The 16874-nt window shown below is 42.3% G+C and overlaps 2 protein-coding genes across 2 annotated transcripts; both read right to left on the bottom strand.

Annotated features, from left to right (window-relative positions):
* Window positions 1-990: 990 nt before the first annotated feature.
* LOC306930862 (fatty-acid amide hydrolase 2-A-like) lies at window positions 991-2628 on the bottom strand (the record flags this gene model as incomplete). The annotated part of the gene is made up of 1 exon (XM_079511958.1): window positions 991-2628. One exon carries the CDS (start codon window positions 2626-2628, stop codon window positions 991-993), a length of 1638 nt encoding a protein of 545 aa, XP_079368084.1.
* Window positions 2629-3433: 805 nt separating this feature from the next.
* Window positions 3434-15058, bottom strand: LOC306930958 (max-interacting protein 1-like). The gene is made up of 6 exons (XM_079512091.1): window positions 14774-15058; window positions 13527-13629; window positions 13194-13223; window positions 11091-11205; window positions 7762-7930; window positions 3434-6287 (listed from the first exon to the last, which is right to left on the bottom strand). Exons 1-6 carry the CDS (start codon window positions 15000-15002, stop codon window positions 6124-6126), a joined length of 810 nt encoding a protein of 269 aa, XP_079368217.1. The 5' UTR covers window positions 15003-15058; the 3' UTR covers window positions 3434-6123.
* Window positions 15059-16874: the final 1816 nt, after the last annotated feature.

Below are 16874 nucleotides of genomic sequence, written 5' to 3'. Positions count from 1 at the left end.
TGTTTTATTTTTGACGGGTGCTAGCTTTGTGTTTGTCTGTGTGCACCACAGAAATGATTTGATTGGCTAAGCACTGAATGTGATGTATGATGTTACGAGCGGAGAATTGTGGATTTAATTAACCATATAGAACACTAAACACTGGACAATTATATTTTTGTAACTTTCATAATGTTGCTGATGTCTGAGGTGGATGGGTCTTTCAGTACCTTCATGATGCTTAGTGACATCATAGAAGGTAGGTTTGTTTCCCTGCCCACATCCCTGGTTTTTTCTACAGGCAGGTGTTTCACCTGAGTTTAGTTATAGAGTGATAGAGAAAAATCCCATACATCTACAATGGGCTTTTTTTTTAATGTATTTATGTCCCAGGAATGGGTGGACCAAAGAAGAAGTTCCCAGCTCCATTTCTTTCAGGAATATGTTTTTAAATAATAGCCAGATTTCACAGATTTCCCCCCCCCCCCATATGATAGGGCCCCCATGATATCTTTTGTGAAATTTGCCATGTATTGCTGTACTTCAATATATTTTGATAAATACTTTTTATGGAATATATTACCTTGTGGAAGAATTTACCTGTGTTTAGTGATGGTGTGACAAAAGTTATGTTTAAGCAATATTACATAAGACTGCTCTGTTTATATTTTTTCTCAAAACATTTTCCTTTGGTTAATTAAGACACAAATGTAATATCCATTGACTTCCATTGTAAAATACTAGAGGTGGCTTGTGCTTTGTGTGTTTGTCTGTGTGTAATTCTATGCGTTAAAATAGTAAATGGTGCATTTAGCACCTTTATCCAAGGCGCTTTACATAGATTGTGCATTACATTCACCCATTCACACACACATTCATACACCGATGGCGGCGGAAGCCATGCAAGGTACCAACCAGCACATCGGGAGCAATTTGGGGTTCAGTGTCTTGCCCAAGGACACTTCGACATGTAGACAGGAGGAGCCGGGATTCGAACCGCCGACCCATGGATCATTGGACGACCTGCTCTACCTCCTGAGCCACAGTCGCCCCCGTTGCGTTGGCCTGGACGAGCTCTCTCCATCCTCCGAAGGCCTGCTCCAGGTACACTGCTACCGCCAGGCCGAGTCGGTCCTGGTTCTTCCCGGCTACCACCTGTATACCCAGGGGTAGACCCTCCACACTCAGCCCTAATGGAACCTGAGTCACCGGAAGACCTAGGATGTTGAAAATACTCGTGTATGAGAAGTTGAACGGCGTGAACAATGGTGTGTGATGTCTGGGCGCCAGGTGTGGGTATGGAGGGTAGAATAAAACGCCATCATCACCCAACAGATCGTCCAGGCAACGTTGCAGGGCCTCTTTCTGCTGTAGCAGGAAAGGAGTGGGCTCTGATCGCTGGAACACCTCAAATGTGGCCAAGGCTATGGCTGCCATGGTGTGAGGCGAAAGGCCCAGGGTCCACTTGACCATCTCCCACAACGGCCAAACCTTGCCCTGCTGGTCTGACATAAGCTCAGCAAAGGATGTGGGCCTCTTACCATCCTTGCCTGGTGCTGACATCATTGCTGCCCAGATCTGGAAAGAAAACTTTAGCTGAGGGATCATCATCTTCTCAACTGTGACCCCTAGCTTAGATTCTAGGCACTCCACCACTCTGCTCTGAGCCTGTATCAGCTGTTTGTCCACAGCAGACACCAGAGGGGAACCGCCGTTATGAGGAACAGAGAAAAAACGAAGTTTCTTCATGTCCACCTCCGAAGTCAGACACAACGCGTCTGCATTGGGTCCAGCCATTACTTCTAACATGGGCAGTAGGTCCTGGGCATAGCGACACATGGGGCCTGTACACAGGAAGTCTGACTGGAGGCCTGATGGTGGAGGGTGCTGCCCATCGTTGCACACTATCCCTGAGGTGGGTTTGTGGCCGAAAACGCCATTGAAGAAGGCCGGCAAACGGATACTGCCCCCCACATCTGCACCCAGGCCAATCAATGAGCCTGCACCGCCCAAAAGACTGCCCTCCCCTCCTGAGCTTCCTCCCGGTATTCTGTCCAGGCAGTAGGGGTTCCTGGTGATCCCATACAGATGGTTGTGGGATTCCAGCCACATGCACAGTTCACTGCAGTTGGTAACCCCCAGGGGTATGGCCCCGGCTCTCTTCATCAGGGTCACGGCAGGAGCGTCAGACTCCGATACTACCTGGCTCCTCGACACCAGCCCTGTGGAGTTGGGCATGCCCTGCAGACAAAAGGCCTCTTTGACCGTGAAAGGGACGCCCAGAAATGGCAACCTGTCCTTCAGCGCATCCTCGCCTCCTTCCGTTTCCTCCTCTATCAACCTGTCTGCCTGCGCAGCTTCCTGCAACGCCTGGCAGAACCTGTCTTTGACCATGGCGTTGATAAGTGGGTTAATCTCTTGAATGCGGTCGATATAAGCACGCACCACCTCCACACTGCTCACCTCTCTCCGGCGGATCATCCTAGCCAGGCAGACACCCGGGGTCTTTAGCAGAGGGTTGGTGATGGGGGGGAGCGTGGCTGCCGGAGCTGCTCGACATGGTGTGAAGAATCCGAAGATGGCCAACAGGGCAGCTGAAAAGTGATGTAAAAACCAGGCCTGAAGTCTCTCCAAGGTGCCTGATGCCATGATTATTGTAGCTGTTAGTTAGTTCAGTCCATTATCAGAGTATTTGGAGGCCTGTCTGATGTCAGAGCTATGACATCAGACATCTCCATATTTGGACATATTGACAGACATTCGGTTGACTTTATAAACCTGTGATGTAACCAATTTATACTGTTTGAAAAGTGAAAATGTTCCCACTGGAGGTTTCAAACCACCAACCTATGTTGTTTACAACGCATTGGCACTACAAAGGAACAGAGCTGAACGTGAATCCCCCCCCCCCCCTTTTTTTCCCTCACTGTATATGTTTCTTTTCCCTTTTTACCTCCATTATGATGAATTCCTGTTCTGTTCTTTGTCTATATAGAAGGGTCTATTTGTACGTCTCTAAATGTTTTGATGAATTGAACATGGTGGACCCTGTTGTAAACAAGTGTAATGCTTAATTGGGTCGTCCACTCACAGTTAACAGCCTTTGTATTGAGTTTGTGCTCGAAATGTACTGTAATTCTGCAAACTGTTAATAAATATTTCAATCAATCAAAAAAACCCTGGACTGCAGTGGCATGGCAGATACAGTTGACAACTACATACTGCTCCATATAGCTTCGAGGATGTGTATCCCATAGCGGCATAGCCTGCAGGCATGGTAGGCCTGAGGTTATTAATTCACACAAAAAAACATTGTTGTCCACTGATAGGTTTGAATGCTGGCAGCGTACAAGAAATATATGACCGTGATCGTTCTTGGCATTTGCAAGATAGCTGTGGACAGACATATACACATGGCCCAGGGGCGAAAATACAATACGATTAATAACAACAGTCAGTATGGCAGAGCTTTATTTTAAGATCCCAGGGACACAATAATCAGGAATCAAAGTATTAGCAGGGAACCAGCAGCATGTTTTGCAAAAGTCAACCTTGTTTTACTAATAAAGCTTCATTGTACGATATTTTCAAGGCCCGAAAACAATGTGCTGTATGAAGGTTTTATTGAGTCAAAGCACTACCGACCAATATGTGCATACGCTGTCTAAAGCATGTTGTCAATTCCGTCCTGACTATGCTCTTCCTAAGAGTTTGGGCTCCCCTTCCGGAGATTTGTTGAAACACCTTGCACCTCCCTCGATCTTTAACCCATTAAGATCTGAGGCCGATTCTACAAATGTGTTCTAAATCCTAACAGTTTTCTGAAAAACCTACGTTGCAATGCTATATCGTTGCTGTCGGGGAGAAACCTCTTATCTCCATATTCTACATTTTCATAAATTAATGCCTTACTTGATCATACTACAGCGTCACACAAAAGTATCAAAAATAGTAATAATACTTTGGATGCTTTTGAATTTGAATCCTGACAAGTAACAGTTTTGAACATATGAGGTTTCCACCCCTTCCCATACCTATATGCTTCCCATAATTCTGTTGTGGCAGATTTATGACTTCTTATGCCATTCTTACACGATTTGTCTCGCTTTATAGCCTTTGTGGTCTGTTGGGTGCAAGTTGTTTGAGACATGGGATAATATATGAATAAACTTAGTTCACAGAGCACTTATCAACGGGGAAGGGGAGCCAGGGGGAGGTGCAACGGGGAGAGGGAGAGCTGCCTGGTTTTGACACATATTGGCTTGTTCATCGGTAGGGGCCGTGTCGCACAATGCAGCTTTAAGTACCAGAGATAATTCTGGGCTGTGCTTAGACATACTTCCTTGACAAGTCTTTGCCATAGTGCATTTTAGAGTTTCACAAAGAGATGTTGAAAAATGACTTGTGACTAGGAACTTTGTGCAATAGTCAATTTGGCCATGTTAAGACACATTTGGTGGTTGATGATGTATTTAGAACTGGTACCAGAAAACAATTTTGATAAATCAGGCTGTCGTATTTGGTTTTCTTTGTGTAGAGCGGCTTTTGCAGTGCAGTCAAATTTATTTGACTAGTTCATGGGTAGTTTCAAAAGGATTACAATTATTGTTATTCTTTACTGTAGAATGCCTTTCAACTATAGAAAAAGACTAAATGGTGGACTCTAAACCAAAATTACTATTCTTTAAACTGTGTCCATGTTGTTCATGCTACAGAATACAGACATATTTTAAAGACATATTGTCAATCCAAAGCACATTACAACATAATTAGGAAGGCTACATTCAATACACATGCACCATAGCTTTGTTTCTACCATTACAATCATGTTCTGTACTGCTGATTACTAATAATGGTTGATATATAGAAAACTAGCAATTTCACCTTGGTGTTGGACGGACACAATTTTGCAGCAAAACCAACCAACACTGAGGAGTTGACAAAACTGTTATTGCTTACGCCTTGTGCTTGGACAGCTTATTACTTTTAAAAGTATTTAAATTGTATTAAAGTTGTTTCATTGTATTTGCTTACAATTCAAATGGGGGTGTGAGTGATTATTTAAACAAAAAATATTAAGTAATATATCAAGCCTATCTTGTAGCACAGCATATGAGCATAAACCTCAAATGGGGGAATATATATTGTCCAGGAATGCTGGTAACAAACATATTGATAACAAAATAAGAAAATAAAATTCAAATAGCAGTTTTTAGTCTTTTTTCTCTCTCTCTCTCTCTCTCTCTCTCTCTCTCTCTCTCTCTCTCTCTCTCTCTCTCTCACGCATGACCACGACTTAACAACAGTACAATTAAATATAACAAAAAATAAATACTACACATATGCTAATCATATGCAAAATAAATTAGAATCAAGTTGGCAGACTGAACCGCCTGTTGGTTTGAGACTGTATTCCAGTCATGGAAGAGGGATGGATGGCTGTGGGGGTCCTAAAGCAGACGTCTAAATGTGCAATAAATCATCTTGGAATGCAGACAAAGTAGCCCTTGCCACAACACTAGCTTGTTGACTGACAAGAAGTGCCATTTCCGATTGAATATCTCTTGGGGTTTTTCAAAGAAAAGCGGTAGTTTTCACACAAGGCAAATGGAGCAACCTTTTCACTGGTGAACATTTAGCTGGTTTTGAGAAGGGTCCCCGGCCCCCACCGCTGGTTTCAGAAGATTAACTTGGGATGGAGGTACAGTTGCCTATTCTGGTGTGACCACAGGTCTCCTAGAGGTTTAGAATAGAGAACTGGCAGCAGGCACTGTTGAATCAAGCTGGTTCTGGGGGGGGGGGGGGGGGGGGGGAGGTGATAATTTAACTTGAAAATTTGCAAGAGCAGGTTAAACTTGGGCCTCTGTATTTAGTGGAAAATGTCCATTTAAATCACGACAGGTTCTTGGTAGAAGACCATTTAAAATGTTTGGACTGAGTTGAGACTTGAGATTAAGGCTGGTTCTTGGGTGAAGGGCAGAAGTTCCACACTTCCGACAGAGATGAGATTCAGGCTGGTTCTTCATTGAGGACATGTGAGCAGATTAGCTTAAACTGCGAGGACAAATGGAGCTGTAGGCTGGTTCTTTAAAGGTGTAAAGCCATGTACGACTGCAGCTGAAGTTGAGAGGATAGGCTGGTGCTTTAAGCAGAGAAGGCCAGTTTTAGACTGCAGGTGGAGTAGCCCTCGTCACTGGCCGAGCTCTGTCGACTGCTGTGGTCATCCAGGTCGCTACCACCACTGGTGCTGACATTGTCCAATTCTCCATGGGAGAACTCAGTGCTTTCCACGTCCACTTCGATCTCTTCTGTTCAACAAACAAAGTACAACACAAACTATATTAGTTAGAATCCTAAATAATCTCTATATACTGTTGTAACCAGTACCACATAGTGTTATCATAATGGCATACCGGTACTTTCATAGCTAAATTCTAAATTATACTTAAATGCTAGGCCACATCAAACAATGCATTTCAACAAGTTTCAGGTAGGCATTTTCCGATGCCGATTCCGAAGAGTGAGCTAGCTCTCAACATGCAGGACATATTGGATGGTTTCAAATCATATTTTCAGAACAGAATGCGAGGGATTTGCAGTGCACTAAATATTATAAATTTATAAATATAATAAATATAATATAATATAATATAATATAATATAATATAATATAATATAATATAATATAATATAATATAATATAATATAATATAATATAATATAATATAATATAATATAATATAATATAATATAATATAATATAATATTATAAATTTGTACACTGGAGGCATTAAGAAAGATGAGGACGCAAACACAATTCTTGCCACCAGCATTTGAAAATTGGTTTCTCTAAGCTTGCTCTTTGTTTTATGAGTTGAGTTTGCCATAACCTCACGTCACCAGACTTTCCACCTCGGAGGAAAGCCTAGTCTGTGTTTCTAAATCGTCTGTGTGATCCGGTCTAGACCGGATGGCAAAATAAAAAAAATAAAAACTGTTATGGCCCTATTTTCGCCAGTGCCTTACCCTTATCCCTAAACTTCTTTGCCTTTTTTTTTTTTTTACTATTTTGATTTTTTTTTAATAGTTAAAATAGCCATGTGATGTAGATCGGCTAGTTGAACAATAGATACTGTATATATTTTTTCCTCTAAAAAGACGTTGTGGTTTCCGGATTTTTCGCCGTTGCCTTGTTTAGGTCCCCCTTGTTTGTTTTTTAGTCTCGCCAGTCGCTACGAGTTGGAATAAAAGTAGTACTTGAAGAAACGTATCAGATTCATATCATAGAGTAATAAAAGGATAGAGACCGAACCGGAGCGTTAGCCCCCCCCCCCCCCCCCCCCCCCCCCGCTATTCATTTCAATAGAAGTTGCTCAGTGGCGTTTTGAAGCACACGGAAGACTGCTGGAAGTATAATTATAACTCAATGGCTCGAGCGAGCGGAGGTTTAGCCTAGCCTAGCCCCGGACCTCAAATTTGAGGTCCGGGCTTACGCACGTGACGTCATGAACGTCTGTCCACCTCCATGAAAGTGCTGCAATTCCACGCCAGTAGGTAGTGGCAGCTTCAACGTTGGATAGCCTTACTGGGGGCTTGGACTGGAAGGCCCTAAAATGAGGATGCTCTTGATCACGGGGAATTTTGGTTACTTCTGATTTCGGTTTGTGGTTTCCTGCCTGATGACTACAAACCAGTGACTACAACATGACGTAAGTTACCATCCGCTCCCGACCGGATCATAAACCCGAAAATGGTATGCGTCCCAGGCTAAGTTTAACCTACCTCTGTCAGACTCTGAGTGATCCGAGTCCACACGGGAGCCCTGCAGGCTGTCCGTGTGCATCCTCTCTCCAGGGGTCTGCAGGTTGCATAGCTGCCTCTGCAGGTGCCTCTGCTCCCTCTCCAGAATCTCCAGCTGGTGCTGACTCCTCCGGTCCATCTCTTCAAGTTTCTGACAAGAGAGACAAGATTTCTAAAGTTATTGTCTCATCTCATTGCATAGAAAAGGGAACTAGGAAAGCCATTGGGTGTCACGGTCCGCTCCTCGGACCGTGGACATTGACTGTCCTTATTTCGGTTTTTGGACTTATGTCTCTGTCATTTCAGTTTGTTCTGTATTGGTCATGTGTTCCTGTTTGGTTTTCTGTTACTCTGTTGTTGCCTTGGTTTTGTGTATCTTATTTTGTAGTCTGGTTCCTAGTGTTTCCTGTCTGCCTAGTTACTGTTACCTACCTTGTCTAACCTACCTTGTGATGTGCCTATCCTAGTGTTGATTGCATTTTGGTTTCACCTGTGCCCTGTTACCCTTTGTCTATTTAAGTCCTATGTTGCATTGTGTTCTTGTTGCTGTTGGTTCCCTGTCGAGTGAGTCTGTTCTGTATGTATTCTTAAAGTCCTGTTATTTACCTGCCTTTGTTTGCCTATTTATGGAAGATCTTCTGTTTTAACACCTTAACTGGTTCTGCATCCTGTCGCCTGCATTTGAGTCCTCTGTACTCATTCATAAGGGCCTCTTTACAAAAAAGTAGAATATCTCCTGCCTCATTAAGGTATGCTATTGTTTGTTGTGCTTCCCTTTTCTCAGAATGTATAGGCCTATAGTATTTTGTTATTTGTCGTCTTTTCTGTGCTGTGTAATAATACAATATAATTGCGAAGGGTTACAATTTTTATGTTCATGATACTCTACCAAGGTTTTGTATAAGTACAGTTAAAAGTATGTAGTAGAACACTTCCTAAATAAAGAATTTCACCCACACCTTGATGCTGAGTGCATCACCTCAGCATCAAGGTGATTGTATTGCTGTATTGTTGTATTGTGCTTTCTGCTTTGGCAATGTAAACGTATGTTTTCTCATGCCAATAAAGCCCTTTGAATTGAATTGAAATTGAATTGCTTCCACTTTTTTCCTATGCTCACGCAACACCTCCAATCTGAAGAGTGGTGTGAGAGTAGTGTTTTTTTTATTGTTGCCCAGACCTACAACCCGCCCTGCCCCCCCACCCAAGTACATTCTGTGCCTACACGATACTGCCCCCCCCTCCCTCTCTGTCAATACCCCCACCCCAACTCTCGGGGTGGGGGTATTGGTCTTCCTTAAGTCACTTAAAACTTCATCGGTGTCTGAAGGCTTGATAGCCGAAACCTTTGTCATGTAAATTTGAAGCACATGGAACTTTTATTTGAGTGTGACCCTCCATGTTTTGAAAGACTTATGTAGTCCATGGGGTATAGTAGCCTGACACTGAATTTTCATTTTGTTTCACTGAATCGCCAGAACATTTTTTTTTAATGGTCGTGGCGATCCAGGGCTTGGGCCAGGCTAGGGCTAGGGGTATGGCGCAGGTGCCTACCCCATACCCCCAAAATAAGTTATTTTAAATGGGTGCACTTTAAGCTTCAATAATTAAATGGGAATCCATCTGCATTTGACTGTGCTATAAATATAAACACATCCACACAGCTGTAGTAATTCCATGTATGCTGGCCAATTGTGGAGTAGGATTCACTGTTTGTGACAAAACAAGGGCAACTGTTTATGTCCACTCGGATTACAAGACTAATATCCTTTAGTCATTGAAGAACTGAAGTTACACTGTGGAAATGACTTTATTTTCATGTACCATGGACATGTCTATTGGCTGTTACTATGTGCTGTAATGACGGCTTCCCAAAATTCTGCACTATCCAATCACTTAAATATTTTTTAGGGTTAAGTAGTTTAATGGAAATTTAATATCCCTGGGTTTTGTGAAAGCATTTGCTTAGTTATTTACACTTTTACATTGATTATATTATAGGGCTTTTAGCGAGCAACTGCCAGCCTTTACTTGTTGACGCTTCTACAGTATGCTCCTTTCCTATAGGTTTGTGTGACCGGAAATCTCCCATGATGACACTGTCTGTTTATTTTGATAGACAAAACAAATTGGGAAAACTTTGACGCTGATTTGATTTGACTGTGACAACTCCAGGTCTGTTCTGAATGACATTATGGAACATTGGTCCTCTGATAGTCTCGCGTAGCCAGACAACTATTCCACAATCTCTGAATGCTATATATATAGAGTCTCGGACTATAGCCCCCATGAGCTGAGTAACGGAAGCTGCCATTTCCGTTCACGAAAATATATGTTTTAATTTCCTTTTCTGCTAAGCAACAAGCTTTAGCCTAAGCCTTAGGCTTAGATGTTTTCTATTTATATTAGGATAAATATGCGCGACTGTAAAGACAAAACGGAAGTGGCGAGGAGGCTCCACTTCCGCTGTATCCGGATACTCATGAGACCTTTTCCGTTGGCCCAGACTGTATGATGAAGCGTTTGGAAATCGCGGAGGCAACAGTCTGGTAACGCGAGACTAGTCCTCTGAGGGAGGAGAAATGGAATCCATAGCATGTCATGTTGCTTAAATAAATGGGCCTCACTTTTCCACCAAGGAATACAGGTATATGACATAACCCATTAAGACCTAAGGCCAATTCTACAAATATCTTCCAAGTTTCATGAAAAATGTCCGTTTTGTTTCTGTGTTATGTCATGGACCCCCAAAATATATTTGGCCGCCGACCCACATCTCAAAATATTTCGTTCCAGCCAAGTGACCCCCAGAAGCAAAGATTTTAGTTAAAAATGTTTGCTTTAAAATAATATAGATTTAAAATAATAGAGGGGGGGGGGGGGGGGGACCTGCATTTCCAAAGGGCAAATTAAAAGAAATCCCTCTGGTGATAATCCCTGTAACAAGTGAGTCTATCAAGATGGTACTTCAGTCCAGAGATATGGAGTATAGTGCAGCGTCACAGAATTTGAAAAGAGGGGGCCTGCAACTTCTCAATGTACACGAGACGGGGACAAGAACCAATTGCTAAGCATCATGAAGTGGCCCTGGCTATACATTTACTAAATCAAGAAATAGTTTTTAGTGGTATGTTGCTCTTTAGTAACAAGTGAGCAATCGGGAGAAGAAAGACTAAGTGATTTGCAGCAAGTCTTCTCGTTCCTTGATCGAGTTGTGTTAATGTGCTCGGAATCAAATTTATACAGGCTTCCATTTGCTCCTATGACACTCCTGCACCCCCTGACCCTGCGGCTGGTTTTGATGACCCCACCTTAATATGGCCTTTGGCCTTATTGAGCAGTCCCAGCGTAGTGTGTCGATTGCAGTCAGGTCCCAGAGGTATGAGGGACTTCAACCTCTCCAAACACAGGCGGAGATGTGCTCGTCTATGGGAGGAAAGAAACAATCACTTATTTACAATATGCTTCCCACTGTATGCAATGACTGATTGCACTTCTACATAATTAGTGTAGACTAAATGACTGGGCTATTTTGAAATGACACTTTTGTATTTTTATTTTTGACCATTATCCATTGTAGTCAATATTTTATTTATCCACTTTTAGTTTTAAGTATAATGATTAATGCATGTATATTTCTGTCCATTCTGACTGGTGTTAACTACATAAGCTGACCAATGCTCCTCCGGCAATTACTTATGGATCTGTCTGGCCACAGTTTTCAAAGCTGCTGAGATCAGCCAGACTGTCCTGATTTGATCCACCAAGGTCTCTGTCTGTGGTCTGAAAGACCGCTTGTAATGGCATTGAAAGGAAAACCTCTTTCCTTTCAAATAATGGAATAAAATGTAGGTCAAGTTGTGACGTCATCACCTCTCTAGTACACTGGCTGCCATTTTGTAATAGGAAAACATTTTTAAGCATGAAGCATTGTTTCATTTCCCTGGGCTCAGGACTTCAAGCTTTCATCTCTGATAGCCCATACACCTCAACTCTTGCACACAATGTCGGCTCTTTGGAGATTAAGTGATCGTTTATTTTTAGGAGAAATGTGCCCTGATGCTAGTTTCCTTTCATAGAAAAGGCCCAGCTTGGCCCTGCAGCAATATAAACAAGCTGCTTTTAGATGTGTAGTTGAGAAGCTCCCAGGAAGGAGCGCTGGTATCTGGAAACGGAAGGTTCCCGTTTGCTGACTGTAGAAATGTCATAATGTCCTCCAGGAACAGTGCCACTACAGAGGAACAGGAGTTACACCTCCCTCTCATTTGCTTTGCAAAACGGACACCTCGTTCCTATGCAGTAGGTGGATAATAAAGCCCTTGTTTGAAGTGCATGTGATAATATTTAAATTCCTCACGGCGCTGTGTGTTGTTCATTACACAAAACATTTCACATATAGCACCAGAGAGAAATGACTGCAAAGCAGAAAGCCTGCAACACTCCAGATAAAATAACGGTCTTAAAGGGGCATTCCACTAATTTTCAACATTTTACTATGTCATTAATGTACCTTAGAGCTGTAAAAAAAAGTCCCCCCATTCTGTGTTTCCTAGAACTAGAGGTCTGAAAAAACCATTAACATGGTGAAACACATCTTGATGACATCATCAAGATGTGTTTCATGTGTTAATTTCATAATTACAGTTCTAGGAAATACAAAATGGGGGGACCTTTTTATTATTTCCACACAACAGCTCTAAGGTACATTAATGACACAGTAAAATGTTGAAAATGGGTGGTTTTCCCCTTTAAGGTGCACGGCTCAACAATGTCATGAAAGTGAGGAAATATCCAGCACACAATGAATGTCCTTTTCACAGACGAGAGACAACGGACGCATTTCAACCTAATAGGTCTTCCTCTGCGTCACAACGCTGAGGTAAATAAATAACTAGCCTCTATCTGTGAAAAGGACACAATACTGTAGCACCAGGACATGCAAAAGGAACACATAACAGAGATTGTTTTTGGATTATAAGCTTGATGATTCTCCATTTTGAGACAGCTGGCAGCTAAAACCCTGGGAACTGCACTGCTACTGTAAACCAGTTTTAAGGACATCCCCCTTTCTGTGCAACTTCTGTTCACCCACATTATAAACCTGGTATATTATTCAGCAGCAGGTGATGACTGAGTTATTGAGCTGAAGGTGTTTGAGCAGTACAAGACAGAACGTCTCAGCATGTCCTCATTTTACCTTTCATTCTTTTTCCTCATTTAACCTTTTGTTTTTGAGTGGTGCAACCACTCCAAGGAACACCCTTGTTCACCCTGTGAACTGAGTGGTGCAACATTAACACGGACATTGCTGTCCGTGTTAATGTTGCACCACTCAGTTCACACGGGTGTGATTTTTAATATTGCTTGTTTTTCCATTCAAAATAATTATACAACTCTATCTTTCTTTTACTCACCTATTCTTTTCAAGTTCATTGTGTGCTGACCTGAAACAAATATAGAAATAAAATGCAATCGACTGTTATTCTGTTTTTACAGTAGCACAAAATAAAACATACCACACTTGTTCAATGATAGCATTAGCATAACCATGTAATAGCAATTGTTATGCAACAATAATAATCATCATCGATGATTGATCAATGATAATTATCTATCAATCTATCAATCCTATACTGATTTTGTAATGTGACACACAAAACAAACTGCAAACGATGCAAGGTTTCAGTATCCTTATATTAGTCATAGAATGTATATATGAAGGTAACAACACTATGACCTAGGCCTACCTATTGTGAAGATGATCCAATTTCTTGTTCTTGAATTTTCTTGAAAGTTTCTGATGTGTGATCTCACTTTCCGGGTAGGTTGAAGCATACCCATGTTCACATTCTGTTGACGAAAAAAGAAACAAAAAAGAAACAAAAAGGAAAGATTAATTACATAGCACAGTTTGAGAAGTTATATAATATAAATAACTATTAGGGTTAACCATGTATTCGATTCCCATGAGATATTTGGCATTCATTTTGAGCCAGGTGGCAGGTTCACTCTCACATGATAATTCAAAACTTCTCCACAAAAATGTACAGAATCAATGTCAGTTCATCGTCAGCTTGATAAACATGACAACAAATTAGTCCATTTGGAGGATAAAATGAACAATTAAATGTAATTTAATTAAATTTAACTCTGTTGGATTATACTACAAATCCCATACAGCCACTGAGCCAACCCCATGAGTCCGACCCAGTAACATGCGACGTGAGACATGAACCCAGCTGTGATTGGACGTTTGCAGTGACTCTACAGCTGGAGCAAGATTCTGGTCCAATCAAAACGCTCAAATTTGTTCCATGTGGAATGCCATGTACAGATACAAGGAAGCGCAGACTGCTGCCTCTGAAAATGATAGCTGGCCTGGGCTTTGAATTGACATATTTCAATTGGGGAAAGATTCTACATGATGTAACTTTACATTTATGTAGCAGCGTTCGCAATGCAATATTGCGAACGCTACGCCACACAACGCCACTTAGGAACTGCATACCCTTTACTAGGTAGAAGACTACACCATGAAATTACAGTTAAATTAAGAGAAACTTTGAGCCTCGAAATAGCCTACATTTAGACACGCATTGTCCCGTGTAATGTGGGAATTAGCAGGCCTAATAGAATAGGCTACTGCAAACTTATATCAGCCCTCTCATAGCAGGCTACGTGTTACATATGGTTCATTTAAAACAGTAGATCTTATTGTGTTGTTAGACACAATGGCCTAGTCCTTATAGACACATTTTGTCTCCATAAAATTGCAGCATATATGCAACATAAGTTGTAGACATCATATGCCTTTCGCTCAAATTATGTTTTTTTAGCCTTAAAACGAGGTTCGATGTTGTGTTTCCCCAACAGATGCAGTAGCAGGCCAATTCATCTCTCCTATGCGCGTCTTTTGTCGTCTTCACTTCTATTGTTGTCTGCCCTGGCGCATTACGTGTTCATTATTATTCCACACGGGCCCGTGTTTACTTACTTCCGTTGCTCTTTTCGACATTTTCAATGTAATTCGCTGCATCGAGCAACACTTGCACGTTTCTCATAAAAGTTCCGATTTGGTCCATTGCGGAACATTTGGAGTACAGTTCGTCGTTGAAAGAATATTCAGACATGTCATTAAAATCCTGTGGATCCATAGACGCGTCCGATTCCGAAAGGACCTCTTCGGATTTCAGCTCGCGGTGCTGTCGCATGTATTTCACCATTTTGACCAAAGATTGTAGACCTACTATGATTGACAAATATACGCGACACTGAAAGTGGTCTCTCCTTGTCGCGACCGTGCTGAGTGGATGAGGAGGATGACTGAAATGAACTAGGTTGGATGGAATTGCAGTCCTTGCTTCAGCCTCTTGCCCTACTTGGTGGATAATCCCTCCCACTAACGCATGCACATTGCATTCATTGTCATGCCATAATAAATCCTCATTATCAATAGCCTATTGCAGGCGAGTAATAAATAACAGAACTTTGTGCAATAGGGCAGGCTACACAACCTTTTTTTTCTTGAACATCCTTTGATTCTCCTCAATTTATATTCTTAACAAATGTTTCACAGACAGTAGTTTTAGTGGGACTCACATTTAAACATGCTATGTCTAAAACACAAGACATTCGTCAGGAATTATCAATAGTGTGCAACCTCCATGTCAAGGACAAATACCAGGGTACCTGCAGTGTGTGTGTGTGTGTGTGTGTGTGTGTGTGTGTGCGTGTGCGTGTGTCACTGTGTGCGTGTGTGTGTGTGTGCAGTTGTGCACTCTTGTCAGTCCCTGACAAAGTGCATTGTCAGAATTCAATCAAGTAATGTGTCTAAGGAGAATGCCATGTGGGACCGTGATTCATTACACCCCCAGAAGTCATGAATGTAAAAGATTTCCCCATAGGTATAATGTAATGAATCCAAATGACCGGAGACACAATTTGAGATTATTTGCCCACAATAAATCCATTGTTTTGTGTAGGCTATATATTTCCCATCATAGTGTCTTTCCCACCCTTGCCTTGGTGTACTGTAGCTGCCACTGCAAGAGAAGAACAATCCAAATCTACATAGAAACAGCACAATATCCAAGACAACAAATTGTGCTTAGAATAATGTTGAGCTGCCGTGTTTTTAGGCCCAATGCATCAGGTTTAAGGGAAGTGTGTGTGTGTGTGTGTGTGTGTGTGTGTGTGTGTGTGTGTGTGTGTGTGTGTGTGTGTGTGTGTGTGCGTGTGTGCGTGCGTGCGTGCGTGCGTGCGTGCGTGCGTGCGTGCGTGCGTGCGTGCGTGCGCGGCTGTGAAATGACCACACATCATTCCAACATCAAAAGTTAACCTCTAGGTCAGTGATTCTCAACCTGCGCACAGGGATACCCACTTGCAATATCCTCGAGGATATTGCAAGTGGGTCCCCAGATATCTGGCTAAAACCTTGAAAAAAACCCTTTGCGTTAATTATTGATCTTCGTCGGAACACAATTGACTGACTGATCATTAAAATAATAAACATATGCTCTGAAATGGGTGGGCTGCAAAACTATTTTGAGGTTTTCAAGACGGCCCTGATCCAGAAAAAGTTGAAAACTACTGCTCTAGGGGTGAATAGCACCATAGCAGAGCCAACCTTGAAATTGAATTCACTCCTAGTTGGCCTGACCCCGACCATTATGTCTTTTGACTGATTAAGAAGTCATACCCCCCACCCTTCCTCTCTCCACCCCGACAGAAAGGGGAGGAGAGGAGAGGTTTGGAGAGTCTGCCTCTAAAGGTGCAGCCATGCATGTGGGTCTGTGTGCGTTGTGTTGTGTGCCGCTGAGACAATGGGTGCAGATGGCCGGCCTGCTGCAGATGTGTGGCTAGCCCTGTAACGGACGCCTGTGAGAGAGAACACCCTCCCATGGAGTCTATTTCAGCTGCCTGGCAAGGCACACACACACACACAAACACACACACACACACACACACACACACACACACACACACACACACACACACACGCGCACACGCACACGCACACACACACACGCAGGTTCTAAATTGGTTGTCAATGTTGAATTTTAACATGTGTTCAGGTAAACAGGAACAGACAGACA

The sequence above is a fragment of the Electrona antarctica genome (assembly GCF_951216825.1).
Source record: "Electrona antarctica genome assembly, chromosome: 10".
NCBI classification, from domain to species: domain Eukaryota; kingdom Metazoa; phylum Chordata; class Actinopteri; order Myctophiformes; family Myctophidae; genus Electrona; species Electrona antarctica.
Note: the sequence above shows the minus strand (reverse complement) of the source record. Positions and strands in the feature narration are given on the sequence as shown.

Bases quoted from the DNA above. Each gene is read 5' to 3' on its own strand.
- LOC306930958 (XM_079512091.1), bottom strand. From the start codon at position 15,002: ATGGTGAAATACATGCGACAGCACCGCGAGCTGAAATCCGAAGAGGTC. The intron at 13,630-14,773 runs GTAAGTAAACAC...TTTCGTCAACAG, and splicing joins TGTCGAAAAGAGCAACGGAA to AATGTGAACATGGGTATGCT. The intron at 7,931-11,090 runs GTGGGGTCATCA...CTCTCTTGTCAG, and splicing joins AGGCCAAAGGCCATATTAAG to AAACTTGAAGAGATGGACCG.